At 38.1% G+C, this 13,283-nt stretch overlaps 1 protein-coding gene across 1 annotated transcript in view; it reads left to right on the top strand.

The window, feature by feature from the left end:
• Positions 1–65: 65 nt before the first annotated feature.
• Positions 66–13,283, top strand: part of PECR (peroxisomal trans-2-enoyl-CoA reductase) — a 29,396-nt gene continuing 16,178 nt past the window's right edge. The window contains exons 1-4 of the mRNA XM_015066695.3: positions 66–233; positions 4,373–4,506; positions 5,218–5,383; positions 10,556–10,637. Coding sequence (XP_014922181.1) covers positions 110–233; positions 4,373–4,506; positions 5,218–5,383; positions 10,556–10,637 — 506 coding nt within the window. The 5' untranslated portion in view covers positions 66–109. The remainder of the gene's footprint in view (positions 234–4,372; positions 4,507–5,217; positions 5,384–10,555; positions 10,638–13,283) is intronic.

Below are 13,283 nucleotides of genomic sequence, written 5' to 3'. Positions count from 1 at the left end.
CGGGGCGGGGCCACGGGGGCGGGGCCAGGGCTGACCAGTAACTAAAGGCCCCGCTTACCTCCCAGGCTGAGGGATTTTAGTGCTCCTGGGACTCGGACGTGCCGTGGAGATGGGCCTTTCGGGAAGGGTCAAGAGCTGCTTGGCGGCCGGCTTGCTGAAGGACCAATTGGCAATCGTCACCGGCGGGGCCACGGGTATCGGAAAGGCCATCGCCACCGAGCTCCTGAACCTGGGTACGTGAGCAAGCCCCTGGGCCAGACAATGCAGAGATACCCTGGCATAACCTGGGGTCGGGGTGCCTGGAGCTACTAGGCACCGCTCGGAGACCTGGACTTGCTAAGCAAAGAAGCTGGAGACGTGGGTGAACTTGAAACCAGAGCGGGGGCGGGGGAGGGCAAGAAGAGAGTCCTTCCTAAGAAATTGTGGGGAAACGTTGAGTAATGAAACCATTGTTTGTAAGCTAAAGGGAACAGTTAGAATCAAAGATACATCGCCCGAAGTGGGGAATAAGGACACCTTTGGGAACATGCTATGGAAGTATTTGTAGATGTGTGCTTAAAATTAATCCATCTTATGTATTACCTAATGAAGAAACACGGGAAAACTTCATTTCACTTCACTTAACTGTTAAAGGTCTTAACACCCAAGAGACTCCCATCATATATAATCTGCACACAGTTGTTATAATATTTACCCGAACTTGGGGAAAGGGAGGATTTTGTAAGCACATAAACAAGTAAAGAAACCACAAAGGGGAAAATGGACAAGTTTACTTATACGAGAAGATGTAAATCCTCATTGAATGAAAAAACCATGTAAATAAAGTTTAAAGGCATATGAAAAGAATATGCCAAATTTTTATTTCAAATTTTTATTTTCCCTTCTGGGAATAGAGCCTACCTGGTAACAAGCTAAAAGGAAACAAGAGTTCTCCTAACAGTATAATTGATGCTGTGCTGAAAGTTACACATCCATTTTGATAAATTTAATTCTGTTTTAAAGTTAGTCTTGTTTTACCAGGAACCCATGGTGAATCTTTTCAGTGTTTGCTTTGTAAAGCTTTCAGAATGCCCATCAGAATTTCCAAAAGTTGTCTCTATTGGAGATTACTAAATTACAACGTGAACTTGAAAAATAGTTTTCTTTAAGTGCCTTCTTTTGATATGCAGAAGCTTGCTCATCCCATACAACTAAAATAATTGTGGTCACTTGGAGACCCTTCTTACTGTTTACCTTTATAAACTCCATTTATTCCACATGTGTATATTGAATGTGGACTTTGTGCTAGTGTAACGATTATGGTAACAACAGGTCCCTCCTCTGGGGGTGACAGCCAGCGTGTGGGGGAGACTCTTAAGAACAGGTCATTACAATGTAACATGGGCTTAAATACTGTGTTAGGGTGAGGACAGGGGTATAGTAGCATGTAGAAGGTACTAACAGCCTCAGCTTGGTGAGGGAGAGAGAGGAGAGTTATCAATATAGTTGTAATTATCAGTATAGTTTAATTAAAATCTACTGTGTACCTCTGAGAAGTCCAGAGTTGGCAAGGCTTCTTGCTCTATGTGCTCTGAGGCTGCCTTGGCCAGTATTTCTGATACATTTATACATTTGTCTATGAAAAAAGGGAAGCAGTCTCTTTAGGAGGAGCTAAGACATCAGGCGACAGTGGACACTAAGGTTCATTTTCACTCAGTAGGGTGAATAGATATTCCAGTATGTCATAGCTTAGAATTTGTACTTCAGGAAAACACTGATGGCAGTGTCAGTATGCCCCTGAATGACTATTCCTCTTATAACTCCCTTTCCATTCAATTCTAATTTCACTTCCAGTGTTACCAATTTTTATTTCTTTGTTGTATTTTCTTTCATCTTTTTGGACCAGCCCTCTTTGAATCATAGGCTTATCACTGGGAGACCTGGACACAACATGACTGTATTTCTTTGCTGTCTGTGTGTGAATTGAAGAAAGCATGCATGGTGCCCAATCATGGCCAGACATTGAAAGAAGTGACATGATTAGTCACTGATCATGATGTGCATCTGTTATTCAATGGTGATTTGTGGATGGAACAGCTTGTATTTTATACAATTACTCACCGTTAATATGTCATGGTAACTGAAGTTTGAACCATGTTGCTGAGGGATTTATGTTGTTCAACTAAGCTTACACAATTGAAATTCGTGCGTGTTAGAGCTGAGCAAAAGAAGGACTGCCTGTACTGCTATTTCACCTTTTTTGGCCATCACACTGTTGTTCCCACACATTTATTTTTACATAGGTTATAAATCCTACAGTGCATTGTTACCATTTTTACTTTAAACAATCTCCACCTTTTAAAGAGATTTGAATAGGGGTGCCTGGGTGGCTGAGTCAGTTAAGCGTCTGGCTCTTGATTTCAGCTCAGGTCATGAGCTCACGATTCATGGGATCCAAGCCCTTCATCGGGCCCTGCACTCACAGTGCAAAGCCTGCTTGGGATAGTGTCTCTCTCCTCCCCATCAAAATAAATAAATAAACATTAAAAAAATTAAAAAAAAAAGTAAAGAGACTTGAATAGAAAGAAGAATAGTCTTTGTATTTACTCACATAATTGGCGTTTCTGGTAATTTAGATTTCCATCTGTATCATTGTCCTTCCATCTGAAAGACTTCCTTTACTCTTTTAAGTAATACAGGTCTGCGTTAATGAACTCTTCCAGCTGTTATATGTGTGAACAGGTCTTCATGTTGTCATCATTTCTGAAAACTGTTTTCACTGGGTCAAGATTTCTGGGTTCCCAAATGCCCACCCTCTGCCCCTCCCCAGTACTTTCAAGCCATTTCCACTGTCTTCTGGCTTGCAATATTTCTGAAAAAGAAGTCTTCTGTCTTCCTTGTCTTTTTGTTCTGTTCTTTTTCTCTGACTGCTTTTAATATTTTTCTCTTTATCACGAATTTGTTTAATTTTGTTGTCAGTGCCATTTCTGGTTCTGTTTTTATTAATTGAGTTTTCTCCTCATTATGGGTTCTATTTATCTGCTTCTTTGCATGACTGGTAAAATTTTTGCTGGATGATAGACATTTGAATTTTACCTTGTTCAATGCTGGTTATTTGTATATTCTTGAGTTTTGTTTTAAGATGCACATGGGGCGCCTGGGTGGCGCAGTCGGTTAAGCATCCGACTTCAGCCAGGTCACGATCTCGCGGTCCGTGAGTTCGAGCCCCGCGTCAGGCTCTGGGCTGATGGCTCGGAGCCTGGAGCCTGTTTCCGATTCTGTGTCTCCCTCTCTCTCTGCCCCTCCCCCGTTCATGCTCTGTCTCTCTCTGTCCCAAAAATAAATAAAAAACGTTGAAAAAAAAATTAAAAAAAAGAAAAAAAAGATGCACTTAAGTTACTTGGAAACAGTTTGATATCTTAGGAGAGGCTTGTTGTATGTTAAGTGTTGACCTGAATGGCCTTTAACCTAGGGCTAATTTTGCTTCACTACTGAGGCCATACTCTTCTGCGTATTTTTCCCATTGGCCCTTGAAAGGTTTTGCCTGGTGGGAACACTATTCTCAGTGCTGTGTGAATGTCAGGGTTTGTTGTCTCTGCTCCTTTGGGCTGGTTCTTTCCCCAGCCTCAGATAGTTTTTTTCACTCAATGCACTGTTCAGTGCTCAGCTGAATATTTGAGGGAACTCTGCAGATCTCTGGAGAGATAGCTCTGTGACTTATCTTCTCTCTCTGCCCTATGTAACCTAGTTTTGGCCTCTGGGACTCCCATCTTCGTCTCTTCCTGGGCTCTGAATGGTTTCCTCCTCCTCCCTGTGCTGCACTTTGGACACTTTGGACACTGTCTCCAGGCAGTAAGCTGGAATGATCATAGTACTCACAGTGTTTGTTTCCACTCTCTGAGATAGCTGCATCATGGTACCCGTGTCCTGTGCCTGAAAACCATTGTTGTATATACTTTGTCTAGTTCTTCAGTTGTTTCGGTCTGGAGGGTAAACTTGGTTATTGATGCTCCGTCGTAACCAGAAGCAGAAGTCCCGACTCATCTTTCTTTTTTAATCTTTTTTATGGGAACACGTGAAATATTTCCTAAACATTAGTATTTTTTTTTTTAATTTAGACAATCAATGGGGCACTTGAGTGGGTCAGTCGGTTAAGTGTCTGACTTCACCTCAGGTCATGATCTCATGGTTTGTGGGTTCGAACTCCACGTCGGGCTCTGTGCTGACAGCTCAGAGCCTGGAGCCTGCTTCTGATTCTGGGTCTCCCTCTCTCTCTGCTCCTTCCCCACTCGTGCTCTGTCTCTCTCAAAAATAAATAAACATTGAAAAAAAGTTAAAAAAAATTTAGACAACCAGTGAAAGCATATTTACTTGTTGTCTCTTTTCTTTTCAGAGTGTAATGTGGTCATTGCGTCTCGTAACTTTAATAGATTAAAATCGACTGCAGAAGAACTGAAAGCCAGCCTGCCCCACACCAACCAGGCTCAGGTCACTCCCATAAAATGCAACATTCGCAAAGAAGAGGAGGTAATACAAATATGTCTATATCATTTATTCATTTATTTTAATTTATAGTAGTAGCTTCTAAACCTGTGCTACAGATGTTCCTATGGTAACTGTCTTAGATGAGGTTAACTAAAAGCAGAGCCTATGAAAGAGATTCTTTTGCCAATGATTTACTGAGTGAATTACGTCCAGAGAAGGAGATGGAGAGAAACAAGATCAGGAAGCAAAGAAAGGATGTGGTCTCAGTGAGATTACCTTTTGTGCCCTTTTTGCCCTTTAAGTCATTTCTTTAAAAAAAAATTTTTTTTTTTAATTTTTTAAAGTTTTGTTTATAAGTAATCGTTAATTTCTACACCCAACATCGGGCTTGACCTCACAACCCTGAGATCAAGAGTCACATGCCCTACCAACTGAGCCATCCAGGCACCCCTTTTAAGTCATTTCTTAATGTTGACATTAACCTATTTTAGTACTATTCATTATTCTGGGTTTACAGCTTACAAATTCAGAAGTGCTTGTATTCAGGAGGCTTGTATTCAGAAGTGATCCAGGCTCTTGGCTAAATCTTGTCATCAGAATTACCAATTTAGTTTTCTGATCTGTGGGTATTAAGGTACTCAGAGTTACCATTTCCCATTACAGACTGCAAGTTCTTCTCCTCTCTAGAGCAAGCTGTCGGTCCAAGTAGCAAGTTAGGTTATTAACCACCTTACTCTTAACATTTTTCTTCAGGTGAACAGTTTGATCAAATCCACCTTAGATATTTATGGTAAGATCAATTTTTTGGTCAACAATGGAGGAGGCCAGTTCATGTCTTCTGCAGAACACATCAGTGCAAAGGGATGGCATGCTGTGATTGAAACCAACTTGACGGGCGCTTTCTACATGTGCAAAGCAGGCAAGTATGATCAGTAACCCAAAAAAGTCAAAGTGTCCTTATTTAAAGATTATAGAAAATCTTGAAAGAGAATTGTTAGAGGCGCAGAAAGTCCATATCATCAACATTTGCTGCCCTGGTTCACTCCCATACAACACAGGGATGTAAATTGTTCCCTTTCTGGATAGTAATTTGGCAGTATTTATAATATATGGATATGCTTTGATCTTGTAATTTTATTTCTAGGAATTTGTCATGAGAAAATTATTATGAATCTGTACAAAGATATAGCTACAAAGTTGTCCCTGAAATTTAAAACAAAAAACAAAAAACCTCTCACACTTTGTTTTAAAGAAATGAATCTGTTATAAGGGCCTGTTCATTAACTTATGAAATCTTCAGGGAGAACACTGGATAGAGTCCACATTCTTTCCAGCTAACAATTAGCTAGCATACATAATCTTTGGACTGAAAGTCATGTGTTAAGGTGGTGATGCTCAACTCCTGAAGTTGAGTAACTCAAGGGTTTTCTTGCAAACTTTCCAAGACATTTTTATGATAAAAACCACAGAACAAGTATAATTCCAACCAAAAGGGTCTTTACCCCAAGATGGGTTAGGCTTTATCTTCTTAATATCTCTAAGTCAAAGGCTTGCAGACATTCCCAGCCTTTTTATCTAACCAGCAATATAAAGCTTTATATTAGTTGTGACTAGCTGTTCCAGTGTAGAGACCATAGAAAAAAACGGGAGCTTAAATAAGATAGTTTGTTTCACCCTCATGTAAAAAGTTCAGGTAGGTAGTTAGGGATAACACGGTAGTTCCAGAATCACTGGGGACTGTGATGTTGTGATTTGTAATGAGTGTATGTTTTGGTCTGTCTCCAGTTCCTGGTTCATAGCTCCCATTGGCCCTTGGAATTTCCTGAGCATTAAGAACAGTGGGAGAGTCTTTTGTTATAACACTTGGTCTTCTTGTCTTCAGTACCTGAAATGGCTTTAGGACCGTAAGGGTGAAATGAGTGTCTGTTATTCATAACAAGCCCTGTTCAACCACAACTGAGTATGTTAATGAGGTGACTTTGGGAAATTCCCTAAAGATGGGGTACGAGCTGGTTGGTAGGGAACCAACACTGATTTCTGGGCAGCAGAGAGGGGTGAAGGTCAAATCAGTGACCAGTGGCCAAAGATTTAATTAGTCACAACTCTGTAATGAAAAATCAAAGGATAGGGTTGGTAATCAGAACATGTGACACCATGCCAGGCTCAAACTCCACAGAACGGAAGCTTCTTTGTTCAGGACCTTGCCCTGTGTATTTCTTCATCTGCCTGTTGGTTCATATCTCTTAATATGCTTTGTAACAAATGGGTAATTTAGTGAGTGAACTAGTTTCCTGAGTTCAAGAACAGATTAGTCAAATCCAAGGAAGAGCTCATAGGAACTTCTGATTTATAGCCAGTTGGTCTGAAGCACAGGGAAATAAGCTGCACTTGTGATTGGCGTCTGATTCTCTCAAATAGAGTGAAGAAATATTCCTGTAATACCCAGGAAAAGTGTCAGGGGAAAAACAAAAATGATGTCAGAGTGCCAACAGAAGCAGAAGGTCTGTGTTAGGGTCATTTAAATAAACTTATTCCCCTTTCTTTTTTTTTCTTAATAAATTTTTTAGATATTCAGTATGGCACGCAGTGCTTTATTTGTTTTCATTTTCAAACTTTTTCTTGGCTATTCATGACCTTTTATTCTTTCAGACGAATTTTATATTCAGGTTTTTTCCTCAAAAATCCTGGTGGGGAATTTGATTGGAATTGTGTCAAATTTGTCAATAATTTGAAAATAGTTACCATGTTTAAATATTGTCTTTCCATAATGGCATGTCTTCCTTTTTTTTCACATTTTACAACTTTATTGAGGTAAAAATATTAAATTAACATTTAAAGTGTAATGTACTCAGCTTTGACAAATGTGTCTACCTGTGAAATTATTACCCTAAAGTAATGAATATATCATAATGGCATGCCTTTCTATTAATAGATACTTATTTTATATTTTTTGGCAAAGATTTGTGGTTTTTGTCATATAGAACTCATATATTTTTTTTTAAATTAAGGTTATGCTTAGGTATTTTTGATGACTCTTGCTATTTTGAATGGGCTGTTTCCCAATTATTTTTCAACTGGATTATTGTTGGTTTATAGAAGAATTATTTTTTCAAGCTGAGCTTGTAACTTTATCTAGCAATTTGTAGCTTTAACAGTTTTTTTTTAATTAGTCTTTTGGGTGTTTTAGACGTACAATCATGTTGTCTAAAAATAAATACTGTATTTCATTGAGTCAAAGATATAGTCAATTCAGAAATGCACCATTTTGTATATCACTAAGAAAGTACAAACAGTGCCTTGTGTATCTTAAGAAGCCACCAACTGTAAGACATATCCCAGTTTGAAAAATGTGAAAATAGGGGCACCTAGCTGGCTCAGTCGGTAGAGCACGTGACTCTTAATCTCAGGATTATGAGTTCGAGCCCCATGTTGGGTGATGAGAGTACTTAAAAATAAAATCTAAAAAAATTAATAATGTGAAAATAATATGAAAGAATTGTCTTAGAATTTTAAAATACTGTATTTGATATCTTCTTTTCTAGTGGCTTTACCTGCTTTTTCTGTCATACTCTATGAATTGGTCAGAACTCACTAGAAAGCATTAAGTAATAATTGGAAGGCACTCTTATTTTTGCCTGAACTTTTAATAGGAGGGTCTTGAATTGTTCTCTGGCCTTTACATTCTAAAAATTAGATTTCTGGGGCACTTGGGTGGCTCAGTCAGTTAAGTGTCCAACTTCAGTTCAGATCATGATCTTGGGGTTCCTAAGTTCAAGCTCCGTGTCAGGGTCTGTGCTGACAGCTCAGAGCTTGGAGCCTGCTTCAGATTCTGTGTCACCCTCTCTCTTTCTCTCTCTGCCCTCCCCGCTTGTACTCTGCCTCTCTCTCTCTCTCTCCCTCAAAAATAAACATTTAAAAAAATAAATAAATATCATTAAAAATTAGGTTTCTGTTAAAGCTAGTCTTGAGGGAACATCTCTGGCATTGTCTTGATTTATATGAATGGACTTGATGGCTAAATATCAAATGGGGCTTCAAAAAGGTAAAATACTTAAAGAATGAAGTTAAAGGATAGAATAGAAAAGGATACGACTCGTATCTAAAAACTACAAAACATTGCTGCCAGAAATGAAAGAAGATGAAAATAAATGGGAAAACATTTGATGTTTGTGAATTAGAAAATACAATATTGTTAAGATGGTAGTTTTTCCCAAGTTGATCTGTAGGTTCAGTGCAGTCTCTATTATTTTTGCAGAAATTGACAAACAGATCCTAAAATACACGTGGAAGTGCAAAGGACTCAGAATAGCCAGAAATAACGAAATTTTTAGAAATTTTCGAAATTTTTCAGAAATAACGGTTTTGCAACAGAGGAAAGTTGGAGGACTTCTACTTCTTGGTTTCAAGGCAGTGTGGTACTAGCATAAGGATAGATGCATACATTGGGACAGATTTGACAGTCCAGAAATAAATCCTTATATTTGTGGTCAAACCGTTATATTTACGATTTTTGCCAAAGGGACCGAGGCATTTGCTTGGGGAAATGATAGTCTTTTCAACAGATGGTGCTTGGACAGTCGGATATGCACATACAAGAAAAAGACCCTTACTTCACACCATAAGTGAAAGCAAACCCAAAGTGCAAAATGGACCGTGGGCCTAAAAGCAAAAAGTAAAATTTTGTAACTTTCAGAAGCAAACAAAGGACAAAATCTTTATGACCTTGGCTTAGGCAATGAGTCCTGAGATATGCCGCCCGAAATACCATGCATAAGGTAAAAAAACTGATGAGCTGGACTTAATCAGAATTACACGTGTGTGCTTCAAAAGATAACATTAAGAAAATGAAAAGATAAGCCATAAACTGGGAGAAGAGATTTCAAATCACATATCTGATAAAGAATTTGTATCCAGAATGTAAAAAGAATTCTTATAATTCAATGTTAAGAAAACAAACCAATTAAAAAATGTGCAAAAGATTTAAATAGATATTTCACCAAAGAATATATATAAATGATGAACAAGTACATCAGAAGATTCTCAACACCATTAGTCATTAGGGAAATGCCAGTCAAAAGCTCAGTGAAGGGCACCTGGGCGGCTCCGTTGGTTAAGTGCGTTACTTCGGCTCAGGTCATGATCTCGTGGTTTATGGGTTCCAGCCCTGCATCGCGCTCTGTGCTGACAGCTCAGAGTCTGGTGCCTTCTTCAGATTCTGGGTCTCCCTCTCTCTCTCTCTCTGCTCCTCCTCCACTTTTGCTCTGTCTCTGTCTCTGTCTCTCTCCCTCTCAGAAATAAATAAAAGCATTAAAAAAAATCTCAGTGAAATATCCTTTCATACCCATTAGAATGGCTGTAATCAGAAAGTTAGACAATAACAGTGTGCAGAAACTGGAACCCTCATGTATTTCTGGTAGGAATGTAAAATGGTGGAGACACTGGAAAATAGTCTGGCAGTTTCTTAAAAAGTTAAACCTACAGTTACCATATGATATGACCCAGCACTTCCATCCAAGAGAAATAAAAACATATGTCCACATAAAGGTTTGTATTCATAATCACCTCAAAGTGGAAACAATCCAAACGTTCATCAGCTGGTGAATGGAAAAATGAAATATGGCATATCCATTCAATAGAATACTATTCGGCAAGAAAAGTTAACTGTTGACACATGTTACAGCCTGGATGAAGCTCACAAACATTATTCTAAGTGAGAGAAGCCAGACACAAAAGACCACATATTGTGTGTTTTCCTTTATACATAATGTTGAGAAAAGGCAAATTTATATAAACAGAAAGTAGATGAGGGTTTGCTTGGGGATGGCTTGAACTGCAGAAAGGCACCAAGGAACTTTTGGGGGGTAATGGAAATATTCTAAAATTGGATTGTGATGGTGGTTCCATGACTCTGTATATTTATTAAAAGTCTTGAAGTTGTACACATGAAGTGGATGAATTTTGTGATCCCTACATTATGCCCAATCAGGCTTTTTATAAAAAGGAAATGGAAATTAAAAATTTCTAAATAAAAAGCAACATGCTGGGACAGGGGATGAGAGTCACACGTTTGTCACTGGTCTTTTTCCTGCAGTTTACAGCTCGTGGATGAAAGAACATGGAGGGTCTATTGTCAATATCATTATCCTTACTAAGAATGGATTCCCAGGATTTGTGTAAGCACACACATACATATATGTATATTTTTCTATATCTTTGGGTTTTGTCTTCTGAATAGGGGGGAGTAGGGTGGAGAAAACGTCATAAGTCACGATCCTTAATCCTTTAATAAGTTTCAATCTCAATAGTTAGCTATTCCCTTTATTTGAATGTTGAAAATGTACTTCCAAAAAATTTCCATCCATATGAGACTTGCCAGATTTACCGAGAAAAGAAAAACAGATGCTCCATTACATTTTTTATTATAAGTCTGTCCCAAATATTGCATGGGGCATCTTTATGCTAAAGTTTTGTTGTTGTTGTTGTTGTTGTTGTTATTTATCTGAAATTCAAATTTAACGGAATGTTCTATATTTTATCCAGTAACCCTTATCCAGATGTCGCTAAACTTGTCATCATTTTCGGGAGATATCTTTTTTTGTTATCCTGTGGAAATAAAACTAATCTAGGCTAATTTAGATTAGAATACTGTGAATATGCCTATTCATTTTTAGACAGAACTGCTGAATTGTTACTCCATAGTGGAATTTGACATATTTCACTCTTATTCTGATTTTGCTAAAATATTATGTTGGAAACTGATTTTTTTTTTTAAAAGTCCATCAATGAACTAATTTCCTGTACTGGCTCAGTAGATTCTTTCATAATAATCTAAAAGGACATCCACATAGAACAAAGAGAAAAACAATGTGCTAGGAAGCTACTTGAAGACCACACGTTTAGCAGGTAAAAAGTCTGGTTTTAGAAAAAAATTCGTTTTGCTGATTTCCTTCATATCTTTTATAAGTTCTGATTCCTTCCATTTTTTTATGAAAAAAATTTTATTTTCCAACATAGAATGTTTTATGAAATAGGTCTATCTTAGTGTTATAAAAACATGCCTGCTAGTTTTTATATATATACAAAACTGCATAAGGTACAAAGTTGAATGCTCTATCCTTTCTCATCCCAGAAAAAAACCTTTTAACTAAGTAAGACAGTGATCTGAATTCCTTTATCATTAGTCCATCATCTGTAATCTATAGGGTGATATTTTGGTATTGCGGGAATATTCTGTTTTCCATCGTGATTTTTGCAACCACTGGTGATTCTTACCTGAATCACTTATTACGTTAATGGTGGGGCAATGTTAATTTTTCTGATTTCATAATTGCTTCTATATTTTTTAGCTGGTAATTCATAAAAAGACTTCTTTGCAACAGCCATTCCTTCCTTATCTGTATATTTATTACAATTATCATTATTATCATTAAATTTTTTGGTATACCACTATGGACTTATGGACTTATTTTCAAATTCCTCTTTCCAAATGCACATATTATCTCAAAGTTACTAGAAATTTATATTGTTTCTACATTTCGCTATTATAAATAATTCTGCAGTGAATAACACTGTACATATTTGTTTCATATTTGTGGAGTTATATGTTTACCATACATTCTGGAAGATGGATTGTTGGGTGAAGGTGAAAGGTAAATGCTTTTAGGTATTTCCAGGGGCTCCTGGGTGGCTCAGTCGGTTAAGTGTCCGACTTCAGCTTAGGTCATGATCTTGCTGTTCCTGGGTTCAAGCCCTGAGTTGGGCTCTGTGCTGACAGCTCAGAGCCTGGAGCCTGCTTTCGATTCTGTGTCTCCCTCTCTCTGCCCCTCCCCCATTCTCTCTCTCTCTCTCTCAAAAATAAAGCATTTAAAAAACTTAAAAAGAAAAACAAAACTCCTAGGTATTTCCAAATTTCTTTCCAGTTTGCACTCCCACCAGCAAAATATGAGTGTGCATGTTCCCTAGAGCCTCACCCAAAATGTGTGTTAACAACTTCCAGACAACTCTGATAGGCAAGAAATGATGTTTTCAATGGAGCACCTTTTAATTTGTTGAAAGGCTATCTGGATATCTTGTGTGTGTGTTTGAACTGCGTTGCTCCTTGGCACACTTTTCTTAATGTTGCCTAAGACGTTACATTTTTTCTGTTACATCTATGTGGGGGAGTTTAGCCTGACCTGCTGATCTTTTGGGTGGTTGTTCATGATTACAAGGGCAAAAGATTAGCCAAAAAACGAACTCCCATTTCGCATGGATAGACAGTTTGTAGCCCAAATGCCCATCTGCGGGTGAATGAATCCACCAATTGTAGTCTATCTATGTAACAGACTACTACTTGGAAATAAGAGCAAATGAGCTATTAGCTCAGGCAACAACATGGAGGAATCTCAAAATAATTATTCTGAGTGAAAGAAGCCAAATGAAAAAGAGCATATACTGTATGGTTTTATGTGTGTAAGTTGCGGAAGCATTTGAAACATTTGTTAGTGCTCTATTCACTGACAATTGTACATCATCCTGCCTCCTATTTACAAATGACAGGAAGAAAATGAAGCAATGTGACAGCCTTCAAGGCAGTTTATTACTTGTAATCTGTTCCCACACAGACTGCAAGAGGTTTCAGATATTACCTGATACAGAAATTGGTCATTGAAAGAGGATGTGAGCTCGTCATGGAAATGGTAAAATATAATTTCACTCAACTCCTAGTTCAGATAAATGCCAGTCCCTCTCGGCTTTTCCTTTAGCAGAAGAGTGACTGGAACAGCACTTCATGTGACATAGTCATCACTCCAAAGCTGAATTGTCCAGCATCTGTTCTG

This window comes from Acinonyx jubatus, chromosome C1 (assembly GCF_027475565.1).
Source record: "Acinonyx jubatus isolate Ajub_Pintada_27869175 chromosome C1, VMU_Ajub_asm_v1.0, whole genome shotgun sequence".
NCBI lineage: Eukaryota > Metazoa > Chordata > Mammalia > Carnivora > Felidae > Acinonyx > Acinonyx jubatus.
Note: the sequence above shows the minus strand (reverse complement) of the source record. Positions and strands in the feature narration are given on the sequence as shown.